This window comes from Chelonia mydas, chromosome 5 (assembly GCF_015237465.2).
Source record: "Chelonia mydas isolate rCheMyd1 chromosome 5, rCheMyd1.pri.v2, whole genome shotgun sequence".
Classification (NCBI taxonomy): Eukaryota; Metazoa; Chordata; order Testudines; family Cheloniidae; genus Chelonia; species Chelonia mydas.
The window spans coordinates 40,978,800-41,006,328 of NC_051245.2; the positions used below are offsets into that span (position 1 = coordinate 40,978,800).

The 27,529-nt window shown below is 43.0% G+C and overlaps 3 protein-coding genes across 10 annotated transcripts in view; 2 read left to right on the forward strand and 1 right to left on the reverse strand.

The window, feature by feature from the left end:
• Positions 1–16,376, reverse strand: part of TRIM23 (tripartite motif containing 23) — a 33,146-nt gene extending 16,770 nt beyond the window's left edge. The window contains exons 1-3 of one of the 4 annotated variants that reach the window (XM_043546959.1): positions 16,113–16,376; positions 14,608–14,770; positions 638–759 (exon numbers count right to left, since the gene is read on the reverse strand). In XM_043546959.1, the coding sequence (XP_043402894.1) occupies positions 638–759; positions 14,608–14,770; positions 16,113–16,232 (405 nt within the window). In that variant the 5' untranslated portion in view covers positions 16,233–16,376. Of the gene's footprint in view, positions 1–637; positions 760–14,469; positions 14,502–14,607; positions 14,771–15,981 lie in introns of those variants that run through there. The other 3 variants (XM_037902911.2, XM_037902912.2, XM_043546960.1) reach the window with 3 other exon arrangements.
• Positions 16,377–16,649: 273 nt separating this feature from the next.
• TRAPPC13 (trafficking protein particle complex subunit 13) overlaps positions 16,650–27,529 on the forward strand; it is a 44,119-nt gene continuing 33,239 nt past the window's right edge. For all 4 annotated transcript variants that reach the window (XM_007058995.4, XM_027821480.3, XM_027821481.3 and 1 more), the window contains exon 1: positions 16,650–16,789. In XM_007058995.4, the coding sequence (XP_007059057.1) occupies positions 16,744–16,789 (46 nt within the window). In that variant the 5' untranslated portion in view covers positions 16,650–16,743. The remainder of the gene's footprint in view (positions 16,790–27,529) is intronic.
• Positions 19,645–23,392, forward strand: SHLD3 (shieldin complex subunit 3). Of its 2 annotated transcripts, none has more exons than XM_043546966.1 (2): positions 19,645–19,790; positions 21,711–23,392. In XM_043546966.1, exon 2 carries the CDS (start codon positions 21,849–21,851, stop codon positions 22,593–22,595), a length of 747 nt encoding a protein of 248 aa, XP_043402901.1. In that variant the 5' UTR covers positions 19,645–19,790; positions 21,711–21,848; the 3' UTR covers positions 22,596–23,392. The 2 variants fall into 2 exon arrangements, with proteins under 2 accessions (XP_043402901.1, XP_037758841.1); XM_037902913.2 differs by lacking the exon at positions 19,645–19,790 and adding an exon at positions 19,823–21,196.

Consider the following 27,529-nt stretch of genomic DNA (forward strand, 5'->3'; position numbering starts at 1 on the left):
ATGGGTGAGCACCTCTTTAAGACAATACATCGTTTCTAGGATGGATTATATTGTACTGGCTCAGTCATGATCTCACTGCAATAACATCAGTGTATAAGCAGCCATCAGGAAACACTCAAAACAGCTAATTAATGCAGTTACCAAATTAATGTAAAAGGATGAAATTTGGGAAAGAAAGTCATTTTCAGATTTTTAGGAAGTGCTGCAGCTTTTCTTTTTTTTGTAATACTGCAGATAAAAGACATTTATAAAGAGGAGCAGTCTCCAGAAGAGTTTAATGACTTTTTTCAATGAACGTAAGCGTGCAAATTAAGTGGTAATTTTGGTTTTGCCTCTACTTGAATCTATATGTATTGGACCATAGTCACTGCACAAATGAATTATTCAAGTTTTTAGTACTTCTTTATTCTGAAAAAATGCAAATAATTAAACAGCAATTCGTGTATTAGCTGCTGAGATCTAGGATTTGTATATATACACAATACATACATTCTGCAACCATAGGAATTTTTAATTTGGTAAGTGTTTGGTTTTAATGTTTGTTAAACTAAAAACAAACAAACTAAAACTAAACTAACTAAACTAACTAACTCCTCTTCACAGTTTTAAACAAAGATAAGCATTCTGGAATCAATACCTCTCCAGACTGGCCAATAGCTTCTTCTGTTGTCCCACATTGGCCAGCAGGGCCATTCTGCAGTCGTTCCAAAAGCTCCAGCAAAGCAAAGTTTTTTTTCAAGCCCCAGACACCTGAATCTCCTATTTTTGAAATAGAAAATTAGATTTAAAAACCACCATCACAAACTGCATTTGCATTTCTGCCAGTTAGAGATTAAAAGAAATACATATTCCCACTAAACTGCTAGAACCAGAGTCAGTTATAAAAACAATTCTCGGTAATTTCCGCAGCATGGAAGCCAGCAAGATTACTGTAAGAATTAACAGTATTTTAACAAAACCAGTGGTAAGGATCTGCAATATTTTAAGCAAAAAAGTAATGAATTTTTGACTGCCACAAATCTGTACAACACAAAGCTTTTTCCCCATCACCCATTATAAATATACTATTATCAAACACTTAACAGTGAAAAACAATTTGCACCGATCCTTAAGATCCCTGCATGACCACAAAAGATCCAAAGGCAGCAGAAATATATATTTCTGCTGCACTAGCGGGTCCAGTAGCGGAAAACCAATGACACAGATGTGAAATCTGCAGCAGATCTCAACCTGGGAAAATGTCAGAAAAGAAGTAGATGTGTCATCCACAAACAAGGGACCATATATAGCACTGATCCACATGGCCAAAAACACTGGAGGAAAGCGGCAAGCCACATTCACTCCTCCTACACCATCACCATTTTACACAAATCAGCCGGTGGCTGGCCACCTGGAAGCACACAGTGATGCCAAGCGAAGACAGGAAATCCCCTACAATTCCTTTCCTTTGGGGCCACCCTTCAAGGGGTATCCAAAATGTGGACAGGGACTGAGTATTCGCTTCTAAAATTCCAGGAAGGAAGCCACTGTCCGTGGTTTCCCTCTGCATCCAATACCATGGATGTGATAAGGCTTTCACAGAAGTGCCCCCTACAATGCTCTCCCTGCCAAGATCTTCATGGTTCTTCACCCTTCTGTCCGTATAGAAGACAATAAGGCCTACAATGTTTGATACATCAATAGTCATTTTTAAAAATCAAATCCTCAGGTACTTTTCACTCAGTATGCCATATCTAAATAAAATCTAATATATCATTACACCAGTTGATCTTCTGAAAAAAGAGGTAGGCAAACAAATGTAATCATCTGTCAATTTAACTTGTATTCATTACTGGGGAAGGGAGAAAGACATTCTGGAAACTGTTTCTCAGAATAACAACAAAGTTACACATGATCAGCAAAGGGGGGAAAATGGATATCTGAGCTGATTCAAGGTTTGTCTAGACCAGAGGTGGGCAAACTACGACCCGCGGGACTCTCCTGCCCGGCCCCATAGCTCCTGGCCCGGGAGACTAGCCCCTGGCCCCTCCCCTGCTGCCCCCCCTTTGGGGGCAGGGAGGGTTGGATAGAGGACAGGGGAGTTGGGGTGGGGGGGTGCTCAGGGGGCAAGGGTGCGGATAGGGGTCGCGGCAGTCAGAGGCCAGAGAACAGGGGGGTTGGATGGGGCAGGGATCCCGGGGGGCAGTGAGGGGTGGGGGGTCTGGGGGTGGTCAGGGAGTGGTGGATGGGGTAGGAGTCCTGGGGAGCCGTCAGGGGGCGAGAAGCAGGGGAGTTGGATAGGAGGCAGGGGCCAGGCCACGCCTGGCTGTTTGAGGAGAGACAGCCTGTCCTAATCAGCCCTCCAAACAATTCTGGAAACCCGATGTGGCCCTCAGGCCAAAAAGTTTGCCCGGCCCTGGTCTAGACTGTTAAACTCCATAAGGTGTAATATGTATTGAAGACATTAAACCAAAATTTCTCATTCCAATCAAGTCTGTTCACACATTGGCGACAAAATAGTGAGTGCGTACGCACAGCGATGCGACTTGTCAGGAAAAATGCCCGGTTTTGGTGACAAAATACTTCCACCCCTACGAGATACTTTTTCCTTTTCCCTTCCCTTTATTATCGACAAAGAGCCAATGTAGACACAACGCATGCTTTAATTGCTTTATTTGGACTCCAGGAAGTGTCCCACAATGCCCATCCTGACCACTCTGGTCAGCAGTTTGAACTCTGCTGCCCTGAATCTAGGTAAACAACAATCCGCCCCTCCCCCTTGCAAGCCCCGGGAATTTTAAATTCCATTTCCTGCTTGCTGGTTCGGCACAGGGAGGTCTTATCGCATCTTTCCAGGTGACCGTGGCGGGCTATTGCATCAAACGCTCTCCCGCCTGGACCACAGCAGAGCTGTTGGATCTGATCAGTATATGGGGAAAGGAGTCTGTGCAGTCCCAGCTGCACTTGACCCATAGGAACTGGGATATCTATGGGCACATTTCTCAAGGCTTGTCTGAAAAGGACTATGATTGGGACACGTTGCAGTGCAGATCGAAGATAAAGGAGCTGAGGCAGGTGTACCATAAGGCGAGGGAGGCAAACCGTCACTCCAGTGCTGCACCTAAGACCTGCCATTTCTATAAGGAGCTGGACAGTATCCTCGATGGTGATCCCACCTCCAAGAGCCCCGTGGATACTTCGGAGAGAATGGAGGAGGCAGAAGGAGCACCTAACCAGAAGGATGAAGTTATTGATGAAGAGATGGAGCTAGACTTGGATGTGGCACTCCCAGTGGAGTCAACTGGTGGGGCAGGCAGCCAGGAACTTTTCTCCACTCCTGAGGTGCCTAGCCAGTCCCAGCAGTTGCTCTCTGGCAAGCAAGAAGCAGATGAGATGCCTGGCAAGTGACTGTGGCGTGTGTAGTGCGGAGGCGGGTTCAGGGCATAGAAACGTGGGAGGCTGGCTGTGTTTCTGGGAGCTGGACATTTCCCAGTGTAGTACTGTGGAACAAGGTGTTGATGCACGCTGAGATATGATGGGAATCCTTCAGAGAGATCTCCAGCAAAGTTTCCTGGAGGTACTCGGTACTTCTCTGGCACAGATTGCACGGCAGTGCAGCTTTGTTCCTTCCCCCATTGTAGGACACTGTCCCACGCCATTAAGCAATCACTTGTGCAGGGACCAAAGCGGCACGTAGGTGAGCTGCATAAAGAACAGGACGGAAGCCGCAAGTGTGCAGTAGACGTACCCTGGTTTCCCTGCTTACCCTCAGCAGTGAGATGTCTGCTAGAATGATCCCTGCCTGTGGAAAAGTGTGGGATAATTTGAGCGTTATTTCCCTGTAAAGCAGCACCGCAACCCCTGCAAAGACTGTATTTTCTTCTGTTCAGGTGCAGCACTCTCCCCAACCCTCCCCCAAAACTCACCATGTTTTGGGTGCTGGAAGAGATGTGTGCCTGGCAAGGGTCACTGAGAAAGTGATTGGTATGTTGCAAAAGGTGCATATAAGTGAAATGTTTCAACACTGTCCTTGAATTTAATAACCCCGCTTCTGTGAATTGTCCTGTGCTTCACCAGATGTGGCCTTCAGGAACACCCCATACACCCCTGCTGACCGTCTCCACCAGATAAGAAAGAGGCCAAGATGCAGCAAAGATAACACGTTCTGGGAGGTACCGCAGTGCTCCAGTACAGAGAAAAGGGAATGAAAGGAGTGCTGGGAGGCCGAAAGGCAGGACAGAAAAGAGAATCAAACATTTGCTAGGGACGCAACTGAGCAGATGATAAAAGTAATGGAGGAGCAAACAGAAATGCTCAAGTCTTTAATAATGTTGCAGAGTGAGCAAGTCCGGGCTCAACCTCCACTGTAGCACATGCACAGTTCTTTACAAGCCCCCCTGCCCACCCATCCACATTCCGCCCGCACATTCCTTTCTACTGTCTGGGACTCCTCAGTTTCCCCAACACTCCACCCCTTCGCACAACTTTCACAATGATAGCTAGATCTACACACAGTTGTGAGGGTCTGCCCTTTCCCAGTCCCTCCTTTCCCAGCAAGCATCTGTGTTTTGGTAAGTGTCAATGTGCTATTTCTTGGTCAATAAAGGCAAAGTTTTATAATGATAAATGATCTTTATTTTGTTTTCTGCAAATTCACATTGCAATCACAAGTACATGAAAAGGCATTTTAATCATTTTCTTACTGGGATATGTGGCCCCAGATGTCAACATAGCCTCTTAGGAAAAAAACACGGCATGCATCATGGAAGCTACTCTAAAGATGTATGTTGCTGCTGTTCATTGTCAAAGTGCTTCCCCAAAGCCTCCCTGATTTCAATTGCTGCCCTCCGGGCTCCTCTGACAGCCCTAGTATCTGCCTAGCAGCCAAGCACTCTTCCTCAGCGTTCCACCCCTGAGCAAACATTTCACCCTTAGATTCACAGAGATTATGCAAAGTGCAGCATGACTTAGGGATCAAAGCCTCATTAAGAAGCTCTCAGCCTTGCCTAGCAGGTCACTAGGCTCAGCACACGATCCCCCAAATATCTTGTGCCATACATCTAAAACACAAAGCAGAATGGACAGGAAGTAAAGATCTCATTTAATTTTTAATCTGCTAAAGTTTAAGTAGGCGGTTAAAGAAGAATGTCTTCAGACAAGAAGTCAGTTACGTGATTTCAGTGTAATTTGCCAAGTAATCAAGATGTTTGAAGTCAGACAACATTACTTTCACACCATAACTTAGTTACAAAATTATTCTGTATTAAGATATAGACTTTCAAGAACACTCGATCAAGTGTTTATTTTATAAATAAAAAAAATGTTGCAGGGATTAAGTCATGTGGTGTATAACTAGGTTCTACTTTAATTTCTAACACCTCAGTTCAAATCCTCCTTGGAGCACAAGGGTAAAAGTTTAAAATCTCATCCTTGTGCCTAGTGAGGATGTTTGTTCATTACAAAACCACTACACGATCTGGCAGTCTCCCCTCAGAGGAGGCATAAGACATAAATACCAGAGAGTATGCAGATCAGACACAATAACAAAGCAATGTAAGGAAATCTGGACTGATTCTAATCCAGTGACATCAATCTGTCACTTTCAAGAGCATAAACATTTTAAAAATTCCAAAGCTTACATATCTTTAGACACAAATTGCCTTAAAGACAACTGACAATATGGTACAGAGAACTTAAGATATAAATCAATACTTCTCTTACACATAAAATTCTAAAACTCTACCTGAGTTCTCAAATAGTATCTGAGATGAAGTGGAAACTTTGGGAAGGAAATACAGTCCATGGAAAGCCTTCTGCAAGGTCCAGGGATCTGCCTGTGGAGATGGGTCAAGTCCTGGCAATGGTAGCTAGATTTTTGCCTGTTACCACCTCCATGATCTGGAACATCACTACTTTTGGTGGTGAGGGCACACCCAGGGCTAGCCACTGGCAGAAGCTGCCTTAGTAGCAAGGCTCAGCTGAAGCACTACTTTATGGGAGCTGGTGAGGGCAGGTGAAAAGACAGGGACTCCAGAACTGGTACAAAGACTTCCAACAAATCCCTTCGGAGATACAGGTTCTGAGAGGTGGAACTCATGTTAATTACATGAGGGGGAGAAAACAACCGTCCTTTACCCACAACATTTTGTGGAACTCTAAGAGTTTTCCTTCCAAGGAGCCATTTTGCAGATTTTTTCCAACGGTAGGCGATGAGGGTGAAATCACCTGCACCAATATTTAATCAGGAACTTCCAAATGTAACAAGCTTTACAGTAAAAAGAAAAGGAGTACTTGTGGCACCTTACAGATTAACAAATTTATTTGAGCATAAGCTTTCGTGAGCTACAGCTCACTTCATCAGATGCATGCAGTGCTAGAGTGATGTAAAGGAGCCTTATAAATAACAGCAAGGTAATCCTCAGCTAGAAAGATCTATGTGCCTTTCTCACTTTTTTCTTGAGCCAAAGTGGCACAATGGGGTTAAATTACAGCTTGGGATTTATTTTACTTATCCATATATAAAGACTGAGGGCAAACAAAAGATTTACCAAGCAGTCAAAATGTCAGGACAATCAGAACCATGCACTTTCTGAAGTACCCAGCCAGGTCCAGGAGAATGATTAGCAAAACTGTATGACTTTCATGTGTGAAACTCTGAGCAATTTAAAATGACATTCTACTTTTTTTTTGCGCGCACGCGGTTTGGTATTCTGTAAAGTAATTTAAATGAAAATCCAGGATTATAACTGGAATGCAGGGTATTAATTACCAAGTATTTGTAACTTCACTTCCATGTGTATTTAGGAAATGTTGAATAGTTATTGTGACTTTTTTCTGTATTGTAGATTAAATTAATTGCCAAAACAATTGAAACTAGTGTGATTATATTACATTATTTTCACAAATAAAATATGCAGAATTTTGCAAAAATGTGAATTTTTTGGTGCAGAATTTTGAATTTTTTGACATAGACTCTTCCCAGGAGTAGTAATGAGATTCTATAAACAGATAACTGATACATTTAGTAAAATACTTTTCGCATAGCATTATCAATAAATACTTTCAAATCCCACATTATTTCATCTGCTACTTCAGCAGTAGTCAGGAATTGCTAAACCTGCGTTCCCAATTTGCTTTCTTTTAGCAGGAACAGTAAATGCACAGGCTCCATTGTTGCTAACTTTAGCAGGAGTACAATACAAGAAAATAAACACCTGATTCTTTTAAAAAAAAGGAAGTCTAACTTGCATGCAGATCTATGGATGTATACTTTGTGAATCTACCTTAGACCTCTCCATGGAGACTGGACAAATATTTGAGGTATCGTGTAGTAGCTTAGCTTCTCTTCTTTGGTTCTTTTATACACCAAGGCACCACATTATTTCAACAACCAACTGAAAAGAAAATCTGCATAAAACTCACTGTTACTAATTAAGGGCCTTCATACAGTAGAAAGCAGCTCCACACAGCCTCACTGGCTACAAAACTTCATTTATGAAAATACTTCTCCCTAATAGTGAACCTGTGATGTATATTTAGTCATTAAGCAGCTGCCTCAAACTACCTCATTATAACGGCAGAAAGCCCAGTTACCATATATAGCAATCACGGTCATGTAAATGGAGGGGGGACTCACTGAGTTGGGTTCCTCACTGGCTGACTGACATTCAGATAGAACAAAACTTTAGCATGGGCCACAGATCCCAGAGAAATCTCACTGGCTGACAAGTTCTACTCTTAAGTTCAGTCAAGGAAATGGGAGAGGAAATCCTAAGCAGCTCAGTAGGCAAGCCCCCTCCAAAAGCAGCAAAAATGAGGTGGACAGGGGAAAGGTAATAGAAGTGGTGGACCTTGTCATTTCTAGTAATGAAGGAGGGGAAACAGTAAGAGAAGTACCCCACACAACTCCAGTTTTACCTGGCCCATAGGCTGGCTAACTCTCACATCGGGCAACAGACAAGCTTCTTCCTCTGATCACAGAAACTCTAGGCTTTATAATGGACCTGGCCCTCCTTCTGTCCCAAAATAGCAAGTTGCTAAGCATGGGATTTTCCTTTGCATAAGCTTCCTTACCTCTGAGTTCCTTTGCTACACAAAAGTCTCTTGCTGCTGATTGGCATGCCTGTGAGGAACCCGCACCAACAAAACAACCTCTCTCTAAACTGAGCCAGACTTCTGTGCAGCCAGCATCTGGGACATACAAGGTGAAGAAGAACACAGAGAGCTTTGTTTTCTCCTCTTTCTGGATCATGTCCTAGGTTGTTCTGTGAGTGTTCAACTGTATGTGTAGTTAAGAGGTCACTAACACAGTCTTATGCCCAATAGGACAACATGGATCTCAGAAACAAGATAATGAAATATTTATTCATAGCAACCATTTGAAAGTACAAAAGAGAAACTTCACTAAACACGTAGACTATTGTAGAAAAAAATGGGGGGTTAGTTGTATTAAGAGGCTAAGTTTAACCTATATGATTTTAACATTGCAAGAATATTTTAAAACTATTAAAAAAGTTCTTCCACATTTTAGAAGAATTCTGAGTGTCAGTGAACAAGGGCAGTAAATGGGAGTTTTGCCAGGGAGTTTTCTAGGTAAAGGAGGAGTGACTACATGATCCTTGGGATAAATTTGTTTGTTGTCCTGTGACTGCTTGATTGAAGTTCATAGAGTTTGGGGGCTTGTATGCTGAGCCTAGCTCCCTCTTAGGCAAGGTTGAAAGCTCTTCCTAATGAGGCTCTAAATCAGCTGCTGTAGCAGATGACTGGCAGATAGCTAATGTATTGCCGGTTTTTAAAACAGACATGATCCTGGCAGTTACAGGTTGGGAAGCCCAATTTCAGTACCAGGCAAACTGGTTGAAACTATAGTAAAGAACAGAATTATCAGACAAACATGATGTGTTGGGGAAAAGTCAACGTGGCTTTTGTAAAGAAAAATCATGACTCAATCATCTAATAGAATTCTTTGAGGGGGTTAACAAACATGTGGACAAGGGTGACCCAGTGGACATAGTGTACTTGGACTTTCAGAAAGCCTTTCATAAGCTCCCTCACCAAAGGCTCTTAAGTAAAGTAGGCAGTCATGGGATAAGAACTAAGGTCCTGTCATAGATCAGTAACAGACTAAAAGACATAAACAAAGGGTAGGAATAAATGGTCAGTTTTCACAATGGCAAGAGGTAAATAACAGGGTCCACCAAGAATATATATTGGGACCAGTGCTGTTCAGCATATTCATAATGATCTGCAAAAAGAGGCAAACACTGAGGTGGCAAAGTTTGTAGACAATACAAAATTATTCTAGATAAGTTCAAAGCAGACAGTAAAGAGTTACAAAGGGATCTCACAAAACAGGGTGATTGGGCAACAAAATGACAGGTGAAATTCAATGTTAATAAGTGCAAAGTGCGCTTTGGAAAATATAATCCCAACTATACATACAAAATGATGGAGTCTAAATTAGCTGTTAACACTCAGGAATGAGATCATGGGTAGTTCTCAGAAAACATCAGATCAGTGTGCAAGCAGCAATGAAAATAACCTAACAATGTTAGGAATCATTAGGGAAGGGATGGATAGATAAGACAGAAAAATCATGCCACTATATAAATCCTATATAAATCCACTATATAAATCCATGGTATGTCCACACCTCGAATACTGCATTCAGTTCTGGTTGCCCCATCTCAAAAAAGATATATTAGAATTGGAAAAAGTAAAGCGAAAGGCAACAACAACAACAAAAAAAGATAATGGGTATGGAAAGCTTTTATACAAGGAGAAATTAAAAAGACTGGAACTATTCATCTTAGAAAAGAGATGACTCAGAAGTGATATGACAGAGGTCTATAAAATCATGAATGATGTGGAGAAAGTGAATAAGGAAGAGTTATTTACCTCTTCACATAACACAGGAACCCAGGGTCACCCAATGAAATTAATAGGCAGCAAATTTAAAACATACATACTTCTTCACACAGTACACCGTCAACTTGTGCAACTTGTTGCCAGGACACATGGTGAAGGCCAAAAATATAATTCTTTTTTGAACCCAGTTATACAAGTTCAGGGAGGATAGGTCCATCAATGGCTATTAGCCAAGATGGTGAGGGACACAACCCCATGCTCTGGGTGTTCCTAAATCTCTGACTGACAGAAGCTGGGACTGGTAACAGGGAACGGATCAGTTGATAAATTATCCTGTTTTGTTCATTCCCTCTGAAGAATCTCGCACTGGCCACTCTCAAAAGACAGGATACAGAGCTAGGGGGACCATTGGTCTGACCCAGTATGGCCATTCTTATGTTCAGCTTACAACAGTGACCACAAAACGTGAGATGTGGTGTCCAGATATAGCTGGGGGTCAATCCTGTCTTTTATGGAATCTAGCTCTCATCCAATGCTAGCATATTTCCAAGAATACCCTTAGGCCACAATACTACTTATGCAGTGTAGGCCAGCCATGGGTGTTTTAACCACTATGTCATTCAGGCCTACTTTGAGCAGTGATCTACAATCCTCACCTTCAATAATCTATTTTTTTCAGTGAGTTAGATTTCTTGCTCTCCCTCCTCCTTTCCTTACAACTCAGTAACTGCAATTTCCATGTTGGTGCCTCAGGGGACACTAGCTGCAGGTTTCCTCACAGTCAGTCTCATTTCACCTGCAACCCATATCAACGCTCCCACTCAGTGAAGTAGTCACTCATTTCATCTGATCTGAAAACACTTCCCTCCTATCTCTCCGTAGCTGGATTCCCACTCTGACAAATATCTTGTCTCCTTCAGTGCTTTCAAACTGCCCCCTCCCTCCTGCTACCCAATCCTTCTGCAACTTCCAGCCCAACAACATCCACCAGTTCTCCTCCACTCTTCCTCTTAGCCCCCCACTCCCCTTTCCTCTACTGAATCATTCCTTGGCTCTCTTCACCACTCTTGGCTCATTTGCCCCTCTCTGCCTTCACAAGGTTTACCCTGGCAACCTCCTGTCCTCACTCACCTCCTCAATCCCAAAATATGCTTCCTCCACTTTTACTCTTGCACAACTTAACATCTACAGCAGAAATCCCTGTCACAGGGTTACAAGGTAACTGCACCTGTATTTCCCCCTGCCTGGTCTCTTGAGGGCACTCATTTAAGGTTTCTGGGGCCCAGCCATCACCTCTGTTGGGTGAAGACTGCACAGGCCTTACAGTGCGATTTCCACAGCAAGCCAGGCTTCTGTCTCTTCAAGAGCTACAAACAGTGTATTGCCAGCAGTTACAAGTTACCAAAGAACTCTTGCTAAGCGAGTACCTTTATTCTTAAGGCAAAAGCGTCACAGAAAAGACATAAAAACCAACAGACGCTACTATGGGCACATTCAAACCTTGCTAGAGATCACCCATCAGTCTTATGGGGCCCTGATAGACAAAAGTTTTTCCCACCCTTTGGCAAAGGTTGGAGCCTTTGGACAGAATTTCTTGTCTGTTTGCTGAGTCAGAAAGTAGGCCCTGAGTCAGTACAAGGGCAGCCTTCTTAAGCCAAAATCCCTTTATCTTTCCAGTCTCTGAAAACCCAGTATGACCCAGTGTATGCAAATCTCCCCAAGAAGTGGTCTCTCTCTAGAGATATTTACACGATTCACCTTAATAGCCCCCACTGTTTTTGTTCCTAAAGGTGCTGTGGTAAACACCCTCACATAGTAGAGCACAATCATACATACAATACCTGGCCCACAGTGATACATAAATTTAATACAATACATTCCCCTTCAGATAGTGCATGTGGCTGCAATATCTGTCACAGTCCTATCTATTATAAATTCACTTTCTCCTTCAGTTCTGCTATCCTCTTAGCCAGGCAGTTCTATATGTTCAGCTTCACTGAATCCCATATTCACAACCTCAGCCACCTATTTTTTGCCTTTGACTCCCTCCTTAAACATCCACCACTCCTGCTATCTCCTCCCTTTCCACATAAGGTTTCTTTCCCATCCCCCAAAGGAAAGATCGGCAAGATATGTAAGACCTCTCTCCTCCCATCATCAATACTGAGACTTTTCATCTGCTCTCCTCCTCCAATTCCTCCACATGCTCCATGCCAGCTTGCCTCCTGATCTTTCTTGCCACCATGTTCATTGTCTTCTGCTACTTTCTCCAGAGATTTGTTTCCCCATAAACATGCTCTCATTTTCCCATCTTAAACACTGACTTCACTGTGACCCGCCTCTTCCACTAACATCCATTTTCACTTCACTTCCAGACTGAGTGTGCCATTTACAACTTCCACATTGAGTTCCTGCTCCTCCAACCCCATCATTGACCTCTTTGACTCCAGCTCCAGCCCCACCCCTCACCACTCCACTGAAACTACTGACTTAGGATAGGGCTACACTACACAGGCATAGCTACAGTGCTACAGCTGCACTACTATAGCACAGACACTTCCTACGTTGGTGGTAGGGGGTTTTCAGTTATCATAGGTAGTCCACCTCTCTGAGAGGCAGTAGCTAGGTCGACAGAAGAATTCTTCCATCCACCTAGCTGCATTTACATTGAGGGTTAAATCGACCAGAACACATTACACAGGGTGCATTCTTCGCAGCCCTGAGCTAGGTCAATCTAAGTTATAGGCATAAGACAGGCCCACTGCTGATCCCATGGTTAAATCCCAGGACCTCTGCTCCACCCCCTCTCTCTTGACATCAGTGGCTTTTGACATCAACCCTCCCTATTTCTTAAAAATGTCATACATTGGCTTTTAAGATTATTCTCTCGTCTTATCTCCTATCTCTCATTCAGACCTGTTGTATTTCATGTGATGTCTCCCTCTCAACTGTTGTAATAACGGAGCCTACAAAATTTACCCTAACTGTGAGCTCAACTGTGGGAAAGCAGATAAAATTTTACAAAATATTCCAAAAATCTGTAACAAACGTTGGTGGGAAAAAGTGCAAAAGGAAACACTAAGATTGAATTAGTCCAAACAAAAAGGCTTATTAATATAAAACAAGCACTGTACTAAGATCACACCTGCTAAACAAGAGAAGCACAGGACTGGGAATTAATGAACCACAACTGGCATGTCGAAAACTAGGCTTAACTAACTGTTGGACAAAATAACGAGACGACAAGCTAGTTTGCCCATCATTCCCTTTTTGGGGTCCTCAAAAGAGAGAGACTTGGGAGGTAAAATTGACAGTCGCAAATGGTGGCTGGCTGAAAGTCAACAGAACAGGATGGAGTGAGCTTTGCCATCATGGCTGCCACTCCCACCATCTCTTGGGACCCCAGGATGTGCTGTGACACTGTTTGGCCTTTGTCATCTGGATCCTGAAGGATGTCCTCACCAGATCAGGCCAGATGGAGGGACCCAGACACCACCACTTCCACCGGCTCAATCCCGAATAACATCTTGGATGTGAGACAGTGGGTGTCCTTTTCCTTCCCCATCTTATTTCTTCTCTTTCCAACTTCTCTCCTTTTGTTGAATAAGAGTCTGGCTTAGCTAGCCAAAAGTGTATATTTTGCAACACTGCTGTAAGCCTGTCACCAAAGAGACAACTAAAAGCAGTGCCCTGAACAGCCCAATTCCGGTATGAGTTTGCCAGGTCTTCAGAGTGGCGAATAAGACCAACTGCCATGCCAGAGTTTTTCCAGCAGTAAGGATGCAAGTGAAAGTCAACACCAAAGACAGAAGCTGCATTTTCTATCTTGGCTGTTTCTTTTCTCTCCCCTCTTATGTACGTTTGTCTTGTTTTGTTCACTAGGAAACAGGACTGGACTTCAACAGGAGCTACTCCAGCCCAGTTCAACTACCTTCTCTTTTCCCCAAAAAAGGACAGTTACCATCTTTAATGTCATCTAAGGGACGGTCAAACAGAGGGGTTTTCCGCTAAAGGCTCTCGCCAGCTAAAGGAAAAAAGGAATGTTGTTAAAATTAAAGCCTTACTTAATACCTTTTATTTCAAAAATGCTCTCTTTTTCCTTTTTCTGTATCTTTAATAAAAGATACAAAGAATGTTTAATAGTGTGTTTGCCAAGGTACTAATCAAGCTGAAATCTCTGTATATCAAACCCTGAACTTTGCCACTATTTAATGTTGTATAGTGACAGAGTCATATTAACATCTTTGACTCTGTGGGCCCACATAGTCCATTTAAGTTAACACAGCACATCTCAGGGTGCATGTTCTCAAGGAAAAAGTATATTACCATGTTAGCTAACCCATGGAAATAATGTGAGGTAAAATCCTAGTGAAAACAAGTAGTCTGTAGTTTTCATGTTAACAGGTCAAGTTAAAAGTAAGGGGCGGGGAGCCAACTTAACATAGGGCAGAAACACTTTTCTGAGTAAAGACAAGGTCTCAGAACTATTATCTTATTGTATCATCTTCCACTCCCTTTACTCCATCAATGTTCCCAAGTTTTGCCACCCATTAGTCTCTCTCTCCTACCATTCCTTACGTATAGAATAAACTCCCTCCCCCACAAAATTTGTAAAAACACTACCTTATCCTTCTTGAGACACATGTCTCACCAGCCTACAAACAGAAATGAAAGTCTCTGGTAAGTTACTAGTCATGTTCTTGTCATTCTTAAATTACACTAATCTAATTAAAGACACACACACACAATTTTCATCCTTACCTAGTTCAGTAACTTGTCGATCAAAAGGACAGCGAACTGCTCTGCCATGGAGAGGAAGCCGAGTAAGACAGTCATGGCAGACGGTATGCCCACACAAAAGCAGCCTGGGAACTTTATCACCTTGCAAAGAAAATACATCTTCACAGACTCCACACTCAAGAACCTATAAATCAAGAGATCATTTTGAACAGATCAGAAGCAACCACACATCAAGAGTTAAGTGGCCCATGTTACAATGGTAGCTCTTGTATAAAGAAATCTACCATGCAGCTGCACTCTGAAACCAATTAACCCCAGCAATTGTCCCATTAGATAGTTCTTCCTTTGTGGATTCCAGTCATGATTTGCTTTTGTACAGCCCTTTCTCTCTGCAAATGAACTGAAGCATGAGCACTGTCCATCACAGTGCGAACCCACTTACTGCGAGCCCCAAGTAAAAGGAACTGAAGGCCGGCCCTGGCCAACTGCTTGTCTGACCTAGGGCTCTTGATGGGGAGCCACTCCATGGCCCAGCTGATTCAGTGCACTCCAGGACCTCCCTACCTCATAGGTAGGGCCCTACCCAAATTCACAGCCATGAAAAACACATCACTGACTGTGAAATCTGGTCTCCCCCAAGAAATCTGGCTATTGTAGGGGGGGTCACAGTACTGCCACTCTTACTTCTGCGTCACCGGTAGAGCTGGGCAGTCAGAAAGTGGCGGCTGCTGGTCAGGCACCTAGCCCAGAAGACAGCGCTGCCGCCAGCAGCAATGCAGAAGGGTGGCATGGTATGGTATTGACACCTTTACTTCTCCACTCCTGCTGGCATCAACGCTGCTTTCAGAGATAGGTTCTTGGCCAGCAGCTCCCACTCTTTGGCCACCCAAATCTGAAGGCAGTGCAGAAATAAGGGTGGCAATACCGTGACCCTCCTACAATAACCTTGCCCCACCACCCTCTTTTTGGGTCAGGACTCCCATGGTTACAACATGGCTAAATTTAAGATTTAAATATCTGAAACTAAGAAATTCAATTTTTTTAAAAATGGACTGTGAATTTGGTAGGGCCCTACTCATAGGTCCAGCCACTGGCCTGACACCCCACCCCACTCGGGAACCCACTCGCCTCTCGACAGCCTGCCCCTACCCTCGCACCAGCTCACAGGACCCAGGGCCGCCCAACACAGCAAATCATCCCTCTGCACTCGTGCGGGCTTCTCCATGTCCCCACCGGTGGCCGCCCCCGAAGCCAGGGTAAGCGGCTGCTGCTGCACAGGGTCTGTTTTATGCCATTGGGAGAAACCCCTGAGCCGAAGCAACGTCGCCACCCTTTGGCAGGAGCTGTTGTGTGAACCAAGCGGGCACTTGGGCGGACGGGTGCCGTTCCTCTCACCTTCACAGCAGCCCCAGCCGGCCCCCGCCTGCCGCTGTGCCTGGGACCGGCCTCGAGCCCCGGTCCGGGGCCGGCCTTGTTTACACCCATGGCTGCCATCTTGGAAGAGGGAGGAGGAACGAGCCACCTACGCGCCAATGAGCCAGCAGGGAGAGAGGAGCGGGCCACGCGCTGACACTACCGGCCTTGCGCTGTGATGTCACCACACGAAGCATCCGCGCAGGAATGAAAAATAATCCTAAGGGGTTCATCCCTGGCGGCCGCCGTGATCACTACTGCGCATGCGTCTCCTCGCACAGCCCACAGTGATACCTAAGGGACGCATGAAGACTACAATTCCCATCATACAATGGGTCACATTGTCGCTCAGAGGCTCGCGAAAACTACAGGTTCCACCGTGTAATGCTCTAACTTCATCTCAGTCACCTCCGCGAAGACTTCAAATCCCAGCATGCAACGCGATTAGTCCAGGTCCCCAGAAGACAACCCCACCCGCCCAGGTCCCTCTTCGTCCAGATCGTCTGTGAGCAGCTGGGATCAAGGGGAGCAGTGCATGCTGGGGCCTGTAGTTTCTTCCGGGTCCTTCTCCGTTCCAACTGGCACGTTGCATGCCGGGAAACGCACCTCCCGGTTCTCTGGACTCCGGTCAGCTTGGCTCAGGCTGCGTGCAGACCTCTATCGTTGTTTCTTTCGCCATCAGCAGAATCTTGGCCTAGGTGAATCCTGTAGGCGGCGAAGGCCCAGAGCGGGGAGGCCGAGGCAATGGATGTGAATCAGCCGAAGCAGGAGCATCTGCTGGCCCTGAAAGGTACCGAGACGCGAGCTCACCGCCCCTCCTCCTGCCTGGGCCTCAGCCTTTCTCGCCAGCCGGGGGCGCGGGGTGGCCCCTGGCCTCGTTGCCCGCTCTAGGGCTGTGCCGGGAGATGCGGCTCGGCCCTGGGTGGCCTCAGGCCGGGTCTCTCCGCCGGAGGAGGGGGAGGAACCAAGGCGGAGGCCCCGGCGGGTCTGTACGGGAGGGAGTGTGGGCTATTGGGTGGAGCGCGGAAGCAGGCCGGGCCCAGTGCGGGGTGGGCCGGCGTCGGTCAGGAGTGAGGGTGCCCTGTTAGGTTCCGGGAGTTGGGCATGACGAGCCCAGAAGATAGGCCCCTGCCTCGCCCCACCAGCGCCCGGCCGCCCCCCCCGTTAGCCCTGGCAGTGGCTGGGCTGCTCAGGTAGAGCTGCGGTTCCCTACACCGAGTGGGAAGACGAGCAGGCTGGTGAGATTAGCGCCTTTCAAGGAAGAATGAAACACTTAGTGTATGAAAGATAAAATACATAAATATTGTCCTGATGTTGCCTGTCTACAGAAGCACTTGCTGTAGTTGTCACAGAAATATTATCGTGCGGTAGCAAATGTGGGAGGAAGTGGTTCACTGGTCCCTTTCTCAATGGGATATGGGCAACGCTTGTGCTAGACGTTGGCACTATGTAATCGGGGGACGTGTGTTCTGTTTGTGGCATTGTTAAAGAATCTCTCTGTAGCCTTAAGTAAGTCCCTTATCCTTCTCAGCTTCACTCCCTTCAGCTGTAAAATAGGAATAACTGTTGTACTTAAAGTACTGCACAGGATCTTTACAGGGGGAATAAGGCAAAGTGCCACATATATTGGTAATACATGTATCAATCAACACTGTATCATATGATATATATTACACTCTCACACACACACAAGCACACTCCGTCTTGTTGTTGTTACCAACTAGTTGCTCCCCTTAACTTCACTGGCCAGGTGAGTTAGATGGGGTAGGGGTGGAACTGGGCTTCTGCCCAGCCGGTTGGATACTCCCATGTTGACAAGACAAGACCCGGGGTCCTCTGCAAGACACCTCACATTTATAGCAGCTTCCCTCTCATGCAAATCTATGCCAGATACAAAATCTGTGTCTGTGTCCCTTGGTCCTTTGTGCTGCTTCCTTCTGGGTGTTTGTTTTCAAAAGAAGGTGCTTGCCTTTAACCCCCAAGGCCCTCAATATGTCTGCTCTTCTTTAGTGAGCCCACTTGAGAAGTTTTATTGTTCTTGGGTCTGGCTTCCATCCCCTCTTCAACTGTTGCAGCTGTCTGGAGGTGCTTGCCTTCCATGCCTCACTCATTCACACCTCCTTCATTCAACAGGGCAATTGATTAAAAGCAGGGGGGAGATCTTATTCTACTTTTAGCAAAAAGAAATTTTTTAACATTATACCAAGGCTCAATACAAAGTTTTCTATATAAGGATCTGATACAAAGTTGTATGAAAATACAGGCATAATATGAGATTTATCTAGATAACCACCTATTTTTATATAGTACTGTATACTCCTGGGGGAATTCTGCACCACTGCATGGGTGCAGAATTCATGTCCCCTGCAGATTTCTTTGCTTCCCTGCAGAAAAATGACTTTCTGACTGGGAAGCTGCAAGAGTGGTCACATGCCCCTCACCAGCAGCATGGATGTGTCCACAGGTGCTGGAACTAGCAGTGCGGAGGGTGCTAGTGCACCCCGTGGCTTGAAGTAGTAATAACAACCCAAATACATGGTTTCCGCCTTCAGCATCCCCACTATAAAAATTGTTCTAGCACTACTGGGTGCTTCGTTTTGGGTGCCTAGACCAGCCGTCGGAGAGGAAAATCACTGGGTCGGGGGGCTGTGGATGCCCTGTTTGGTGGCTCCTACCCTGCGCCAGGCTCAGCTGGTAGTTCCATCTGGGCTGGGGCTGAGGGAGAACAGGACTTCCTCTTCTCCCTCAAGGAGCGACCAGGGCTGGGTCAGATCCACCCCCAGCAGCCTCCCCCAGCTACAAGAAGCTCCACACCTCCTAGCCCCATTGCTCCTCAGCCGCAGAGGGAGGGGTTACTGTACAGGGAGCTGTGCCTCTATCCACCCAACCCCGGTGTAGTCCAGACCCTCCATGAAGCTCCTTAACCCCCACTCCAATTAGCCCCATCCCACTGCACCTGGACCACCCCAACAAGCCCCCCCTCTCCACCTGCACCTGGACCTTCACCCCACCAAGCCCCACTCCTCCAGCACCCAGAACTCCCCAATGACTCCCTGTGCATCCAGAGCTCTGTGTGTGTGTGTGCGCGCGCATGCAGAATTTTTAATTTTCTGGTGAAGGATTCCCTCAGGAGTAAGTACTGTGAGCTCTTTGAATGAAAAAGTATACAAATACAGAATGTTTTATTAATTGGAGGCTCAGGTATTTACAGTCTTGACCAAACAGATTGGAAGAAACACCAAAGATACAGGTGGTGGAAAAGCTGTGCAATACTTTGAAGGTGAAGAGGAGAAACTAGAACTTTGTTAGGAAAAAGAGAGGGTGAGAGAAGATCTTGTCTGGAAAAGGAAGACTATTTTGGTGGTAGTGTTCTGCATGGATTGGAGAGGGAAAGGCTAGAAAGCTTCTGCAAGTCACAGAGCATATAAACGCCATTGACTTATGGGGGGTGAAAATCCTGTGTTCTGCAATATCTGCAGTTAGCAGATGAGTTTTTAGCATGTGCAGCAGAGTGCTTGCATTTGCTATTCATTGGGCTGATAGTATATAGAATACTATATTTTTGTCTTCTAACTCTTCTTTGATCAACAGACAACTGCAGACTTAATTGATTCCTTGCCTTCACAGTCCAGAACTGATAAATTCATGTTTTCTACGTTCTTTGAGTCTAATTTGCAAGAGAGCACAACTCCACAATGGAGCGCTGACCTTTTTTCCAGAAGTGAATTGGGACCTGTAACAATGAGAGAGAAGAGCACTAAATAATCTTTATCTGCTTTTCCTTTTTCTCGGTCAGTAAAAATGATATTGCTTCTGGTATTGTTTATCTACCATTGTGCTTTTGTGTTCATATTAAGTAGCAATAATGAACAACTTAAGATGAAGTCCACAATCCTGTAATCAGTTGAACTCATTGGGGCTACTCAGGTACATAAGTTATACATCTGCATAAGTGATTGCAGAATTAGGGTTTTAGGCCATGTCTATACTAGTGAGCTTACAGCGGCACAGCTGTACCGATGCAACCGCACTGCTGTAAGATCATTTGTATAGCTATGTAAGTGGGAGAAGCTCTTCTGCTGACCTAGCATTGTGGACGCTACCACTTATGCCGGCGAAACTTGTTTCACACTCCTGAGTGACATAAGTGGTAGTGAAGACGTGGCCTTAGTTGAATCTACCTCATGTTAATACGCTCACTTTAAAACACTCCTGAAGACAGTATATTGGTTTTAATGGTGTTAGTTTATGGCTGTCTAAAGCAGTTATTGAGGTTTCAAATGACAAAATCAAGCTGCTTTTCCATAATAAAAAAAAAAAAAAATCAACAGTTCTGCTGTTGTAACAACTGATTCAAAGCAAAATCTTTTCTTCCTACCCCACCCTTGTTTGGGGCATAGGGGACTGATAAGAGGTATAAGTAGATCCCTGGGCCTGCAGAGAAGTCAATGTAGCATTAATGCTGTAGACTTTGCAATTAGAAGGAAAAAAGGAATTTAGAGAGAACTCAAAACAGACCTGTCATAAACGTGTGTCCCTTTCAACTCCTAGAGTTCAGTCATTGCAATGCAGTAGCTAAATGATCTGAGTCTAGTGTTTGTAGTATTACTCTCTATTGTTGGTATCTGTTAGAACACACACAGATTATTGAAAATTTGGAAAAAATTAGAGAGTAAAGGATGCTATGAATTTATTCCATAATTGGTAATGCTGTTTGTGCCCATTATCTAACAGGCAATTTAACCTTCATCAGAGAGAGAGAGAGAGAAATGCTGAATTTTGGAAATGAGGGAGTATCCTATTTAAAGTTTTCATATAATAGCATGACTGTGATGTGTAGCTCTGAAGTTTGGAGCTAAGACTGGTTGATATATAGTTATGCTATGGAATTGAAATAAGAAAATCTTTATTATATATTGTCTGGCATACTTGGAGTCCAGAACAGCTTCTTGGCTAATCTTCTATTTTAAATTATGTGTAACTGTTAGTCCTATTTCAGGGAGTATTTCTTTCATCGTCAGTAATTATAATCTGCAGTATATTATTCAGTTTCCTTCATGGGAGTAGAAGGAAGATATTGTTTCGGATTTGTATTTAAAATTACTATTTTCTTTGTTCTGTTTGCCCCCCATCTCCCCTCTTTTTTTCCGGACTGATAATTTGAGAGGATATAACAGGTCTTAACATCAAGCTGGAGGTAACTTTATCATATGACTGTTCATGTTTTAAATGAAATCCTGGTGCTTTTAGTGGATACTATTAGGTATGCGTGTTAAGAACATAGTGCCATAGATGCATGGTAATTTGTGGGTAAATACAGTGGCATACAATCTGAGGGTTCCATTGAGGCATGCTTAACTGGGTAAAACATCTTCACATCAATTTCATATGATCACAGAAATGGGTGGGTGACAGGGAGGAGAATACTGTTTGGGGGGAACAGCATAGGTTTTTCCATGAAGAGCAGATCATATAAGTTTTATGTATGTTTTGTTTTGTTAAAGTTTAAAATCTACTTATCTGGTGTTTTAAAACACTAGCAATGATTAAATACCAGTAAGTAATCACTGTGGTAAAGTATAAAGCATTCTGATACATAAATATAAATATTGCTAGTTTATCTTTACAGCATTTTGTTTTACTGCAAAATATTCTAGCAATATATGGCTTAATATGGTGATATCTTATTCTTTACAATACTTCTGCTTTAGGTCCTGTTTTCTTCTGATCTGTGCATCACGTGCAAGAAAAGATTCTTGTAAATAAGATGTATTACGCTTTAGAGTTGAGGATCCTAATCAAGAGACTGTTTCTTTTATTAAGAATAACTGGATTCCTACAGTACCAGCATGGAAGTAGTTTTGCACTATCGACCATTTCAGAATGACCTTACAAAATTGCAGAAACTTGTGGAAGAAACACTGAAGGAGTTTCCTATTCGGCAACTACCAAGATTTGTTCCTTGGTTTCCAAATGATTCACACAAACTTCCCCTCAAGCCGAAAAGACAACCACCTATTATTTCTGGTGAGAAAGCAGAAGAAGTGAAACAACTTGTTGCCGCTTCAGAACCTCTTATTGGGCAACATTATGACTGCACAGTAGACCTTCTGGAGTTTCAGTCTAATTTGAAAACTGGTCAAAGTTTAATTCAAACACAAACAGTGCACGCACAAATTCATTCAAGCAATCTGGAAGTACAACCAGCAAATGAAAAACCAAAATTGAGAAGGTCTTGGAGTATCTCTGTCCCTAGTCCTAAACTTAAAGAAAAAATTCTTCCTTTATCTAGAGAACTGCAGAGTAATTTAGAAAGACTGAAGCTACATGCATTTTATAGAGCAAAGTGGACAATTGAACAATCTATTTGTAATAATCAAACTCTAGAGGACATTTGGATTAAACTGAACACAATGATCAAACACAATGAATTGCCGTCTTGCAATGCTACAATCCAGAGATGTGTGGACCAGATATGGGTTTTCTGTGACATATTATACAGTGAATATGTTGGCAATCTTCTTAGAGAAAGATTAAATCTTACTGGGAGAATGAACTTGCTTGTACATAAATACGGAATTATATTTAGTTTGTAACTTTAAAACCAAAGGAAAGATTAATATTACTGTCTGGAAAATTAAGTTTTTTTAAAAAAAATAGATTGCAAATATGCAGTATATGCAGAAGGACTTGAAAACAACTGATGAATTCAATATCAGAAAACTATATTAACATTAGTTTGATTATCAGCAGGGTAGCCATGTTAGTATGTATCCACAAAAATAATGAGGAGCCCCGGTGGCACCTTAAAGACTAACAGATTTATTTGGGCATAAGCTTTCGTGTTTAAAAAAAAACCCACTTCTTCAGATGTATGAAGTTTGTATGTATTAGTTTGATTAAATTGTTTGTTTACATATAATTCATGGTCAAACAAAATTATATCCATGTATTTTGTAGTTATTATGAACATTAGAATAGCCTTTGTGGTTTTTTCCCCCCTCCATGCATAGAATCAGAGTCCACTGTCCAGTGACTCTTGCAGATGAGCTGTTTTAGGAAAATGAAATCTGTACTTCTGTCAGGTAGAGGACTTCCTTCCTGTACTGATTGAGTTGAAATTAGGAGGAGAGAAAAAGTACAATGTATTTTTTTTAAGTGAATCATCATTGTCACCATGATGGATTTTGGTTTTGTCCTAGCAAGAAGCTGATTATCTCCAGGAAAAACTCTCATTAGGATGAATAGTTTACATTTAAAATGTAAACTGACTTCCATTCCACACAAATCTTGCCACCTCGTGCTTATTATGAATTATTTGCTCTGAAATACCAAATAATAAAGATTAGAGAAAAAGTTTATATTGTAGTAATAAATTCTTTCACCTCCGTTATTTTATGCCTTTTGTACTGATATTTTTTTGGTGTCCCTGCTTTTCGATCTCATTCCTCCTACATTTGAGCGTCAGTAGCTTATAATTATAGTGGTGAACAAAAAGAAAGTGCTAGGTTAATGATTATTAAACCATCTGCATCTTGGAAAATTAGTCTGACTAGCTTGTGAAATTGTACATATTGATAATATACTGGTCCTACTGGATGCATTGGTAGGTTAAGATGTTTGAATGCAGCATGGCTTGCAGTGACATGAGAGAAGAGACCCATCTTCAGTATGAATGTTGAATATGCTCCCATCCTCTTCAGAGGGTCTGTTATAAACTGTAGAGCAGGTACCTTGGGACCCTGTAGGAGTGTATGGGCACATATTTCTCTTGGGGACCTCTGGTAGGAAGTTTACGGTTACGCTAGCTGTCTTGGAAGAATCTGTATCCTAGCTAGATGTAAATTTTTACAGTAGGCGGTAGCTATGAGGGAAGGAGGGAAAAATAGTTAGTGAATGGGGATCCCAGGATGTTGGACAATGTCCTGAAGGCCGTTGTGTTGGATTGGAGTACAGAGAAAGAGAATCCCCATTTATTTCTTGGAAGACCCAACTGTTCTAAAACTTAATCATTTTTAACTATTGGCAAATGTTGTTTCCCACTTTAGAGGTGTAAGTAGTAATTTTACATTGCAAAACCCATTGGGAAACATGGTTCAACAACTCTGTTTCTAACCCTGTTTGTTTTCAATAAATACACACCAGTTGCTATCCAAAGCAAAAATCTGAAAATGAATGTGATTTTGATTTAATTGGTAAATTAACAGTTTAGATGAGAAGTGTCTATATTTGGCCTAATGCTTCAAACCTGCCTCCTCCACTTTAATGTTCATTGTGAGTACTATTGATTTAATCTCATTGCAGTTCTTTTGGAATCTCTTACCTCTCTAACAAATCAATTAATCAGTAGGCGTAACCATTTGCCATGACACTGGTAGGACAGATGTCTGACCCAGCAGTATAATTTCTTCCTTCTGATTCTCTACATGTACCTCTTGCCTGAATGCTCAGTCTTTTCTATTGAGATATGGAGGGTTTTTTTAAATCTTTTAATATTTCTGTTCAATACAACTGCATTGAGAGTTTCATAGGATAACCCAGGGTCTGTATTAATTTAAAAGCTTGCATAGCTAAATTGCATAGTTTAATTTACTGTTCCTGATATCAGCAAAATTAGTAATAGAGAGACAAATAGCCCTTGTCTAGTCAGAATTTTCTTCCTTTTAATTTACTATATAGAAAAGAAACTTTGTGGTAGAGAGCAGTGTAGAATAAGCTTAAGTACCTCAGACTACCACACTTCTTTTATCTTGGGCTATAACAAGAAAATCCAATTTTGGGCCCTGATCCTACAAAGACTTTACATAGGCAGTAGCTTTATTTAAGTGAGTAGTCCCACTGAAGTCAGGTTCTGACCCTGCAAAGATTTATGCATGTAACTTCACTCACATGAGGAGTCCCCATTAAGTAAAGTTACACACATGCATAAATTTTTTCAGGATCAGGACCTTAATTTGTGTTTGGTTTATGACTTCACAGTGTGACAGGTTATATCACTGTAATCTGGGTCTGTTTTATACATATAATTAAAATTGAACTAATTTTATGTAGCTATACATGATTGGTATCCATTTTCTGACTTAAAATTCTTTATAAGAATTTATTGTGAGACTCAAATAATTTTAGGACTTTTAGTATATGTCCACTTTCTTCAGCGCTTATAGTTTTCTGGATAACTGCCGATGGGTTGTGAACACCCAATACTGTCTATTAAGAGGATTATTTCAGTTAGTCCTGATTTACAGTCTTAAACCGGGAACTTTATTTTAATTTGTTATAGAAATGCTTAGCTGAAATGCATATGTATTTAAATCTCCTTAGTATTTTGCTTGCCTTCATTCTGGCACGTTTCTCCATTACTGTGTTAGATGCAGTCAAGGTTCCTTCCCCACTCTGAACTCCAGGGTACAGATGTGGGGACCTGCATGAAAACCTCCTAAGCTTATTTTTACCAGCTTAGGTTAAAACTTCCCCAAGGTACAAACTATTTTCCTTTTTCCCTTGGACTTTATTGCTGCCACCACCAAGCGTCTAACAGATATATAACAGGGAAAGAGCCCGCTTGGAAACCTCTTTCTCCCCAAAATCCTCCCCAAACCCTACACCCTCTTTCCTGGGGAAGGCTTCATAAAAATCCTCACCAATTTGCATAGGTGAACACAGATGCAAACCCTTGGATCTTAAGAACAATGAAAAAGCAATCAGGTTCTTAAAAGAAGAGTTTTAATAGAAGAAAAAGTAAAAGAATCACCTCTGTAAAATCAGGATGGTAAATACCTTACAGGGTAATCTGATTCAAAACATAGAGAATCCTCTAGGCAAAAACTTAAGTTACAAAAAGACAGAAAAACAGGAACATCCATTCCATTCAGCACAGCTTATTTTATCAGCCGTTTAAAAAAACAGAATCTAACGCATATCTAGCTAGATTACTTACTAAGTTCTAAGACTCCATTCCTTTCTGTTCCCGGCAAAAGCATCACACAGACAGAGAGAGCCTTTGTTTCTCCCCCCCTCCAGCTTTTGAAAGTATCTTGTCTCCTCATTGGTCATTTTGGTCAGGTGCCAGCGAGGTTATCCTAGCTTCTTAACCCTTTACAGGTGAAAGGGTTTTTCCTCTGGCCTGGAGGGATTTTAAAGGTGTTTACCCTTCCCTTTATATTTATGACAGATGCACTCTTTACAGGAAATGGGATTGGGAGGGGAAAGATGACTTTAAGCCACTTGTGTCTTACCCTACACCGTGGGCCTGGCCGTTAGTGTGAATTACTGTATTCCCAACCTCAAGCATTCAGGAATCATAAATCAGGCCCCCAAAAAGTCGTAAGATTATATTAAAATTCATGCAGTTCTTTTAAATAATACATTTTGGGTCTTTTTATTTTCCTTTTTGTTTTCAAGCTTTTAGAATTCATGTTCTTCATCTCTTTCTATGTCTCATCATTGTGGCAGACTTTTTTTAAATGAAAGCTGAGAATTTCATATAGTTGCATGACTTGAGAGCTGCAGTTTTAAGGAAAATGCCACATATTGTGAGACTTGTGATAAAATCACAAGAGTTAGGGGCAACGGTGAAATTAGAGTAGTCCTAAGACTTAGAACTAATTTGACTTACTTTGTGTCCTGTGGCCTTCAATGGGAAGCAGAGAATAGCCAGAGTTCACCAGCAGTCCAGATTCATCCATCTTTCCCATGATATGTTCTGGGTATGTGGTGTGGGTGACAAGCATAGAGCTGTTGCAGTAGTTCTATATTATTTATCACCCCTTTATGTTAGAGTGGCATAAAGAGGCCAGGGTTGGGGGGGGGGGGGTTCTCACCAGTGTTTACAATGGAGGGATACTGTCCAATTCACTTCAATGACAACAATCCAATGTCTCCAATGGGTGCAGTAAAAGTCCCCATATAATATTTGGAAGAAACATTAAAGTAATCCACACATAGCCTGTGCAGCAAGAATGACATGATGCCCTATGTTACTTTTTCAAAATCACAAACAGGCCTATATCTAGTCTTCTAAGGGCTTGTCTACACTGGGAAGTTTTGTTTCCAAAAACTGCCTTTTGGCGACAAAACAGCAAGAGTGTACACACTACAATGGGACTTTTGTTGTGAAAAATACCCAGTTTTGGTGACAAAAACTTCCACCCCATGAGAGACTTTTGTCTTTTCCCCTCCCTTTATTGTTGACAAAGAGCCAGTATAGACACTGCTGAATGTTTTGTGGACAGAACTGGCTTCCGCCAGTATCCCACAATGCCTGCCCTGATTGCTCTGCTCAGTGTTTTGATCTCTGCTGCCCTGCAGGCATGCGTCCCTCCCCTTTCAAAGCTCCGGGAAGTATCTGTGTATTGCTCTGTTTGGGGAACAAACAAAGAGCAAATCATTGGAATGCTCCTGTTCTGCCCTGCACTAGGAACACAGCAGCAGGCAGACTGCTGCTTCACGGGGCAGGGGACAGACTGCTGTACTGCTTTGTGAGCTCTCTGTGCTGAGGAATGGCAGAGCTGCTCATGGTGCTGCTCTGGGC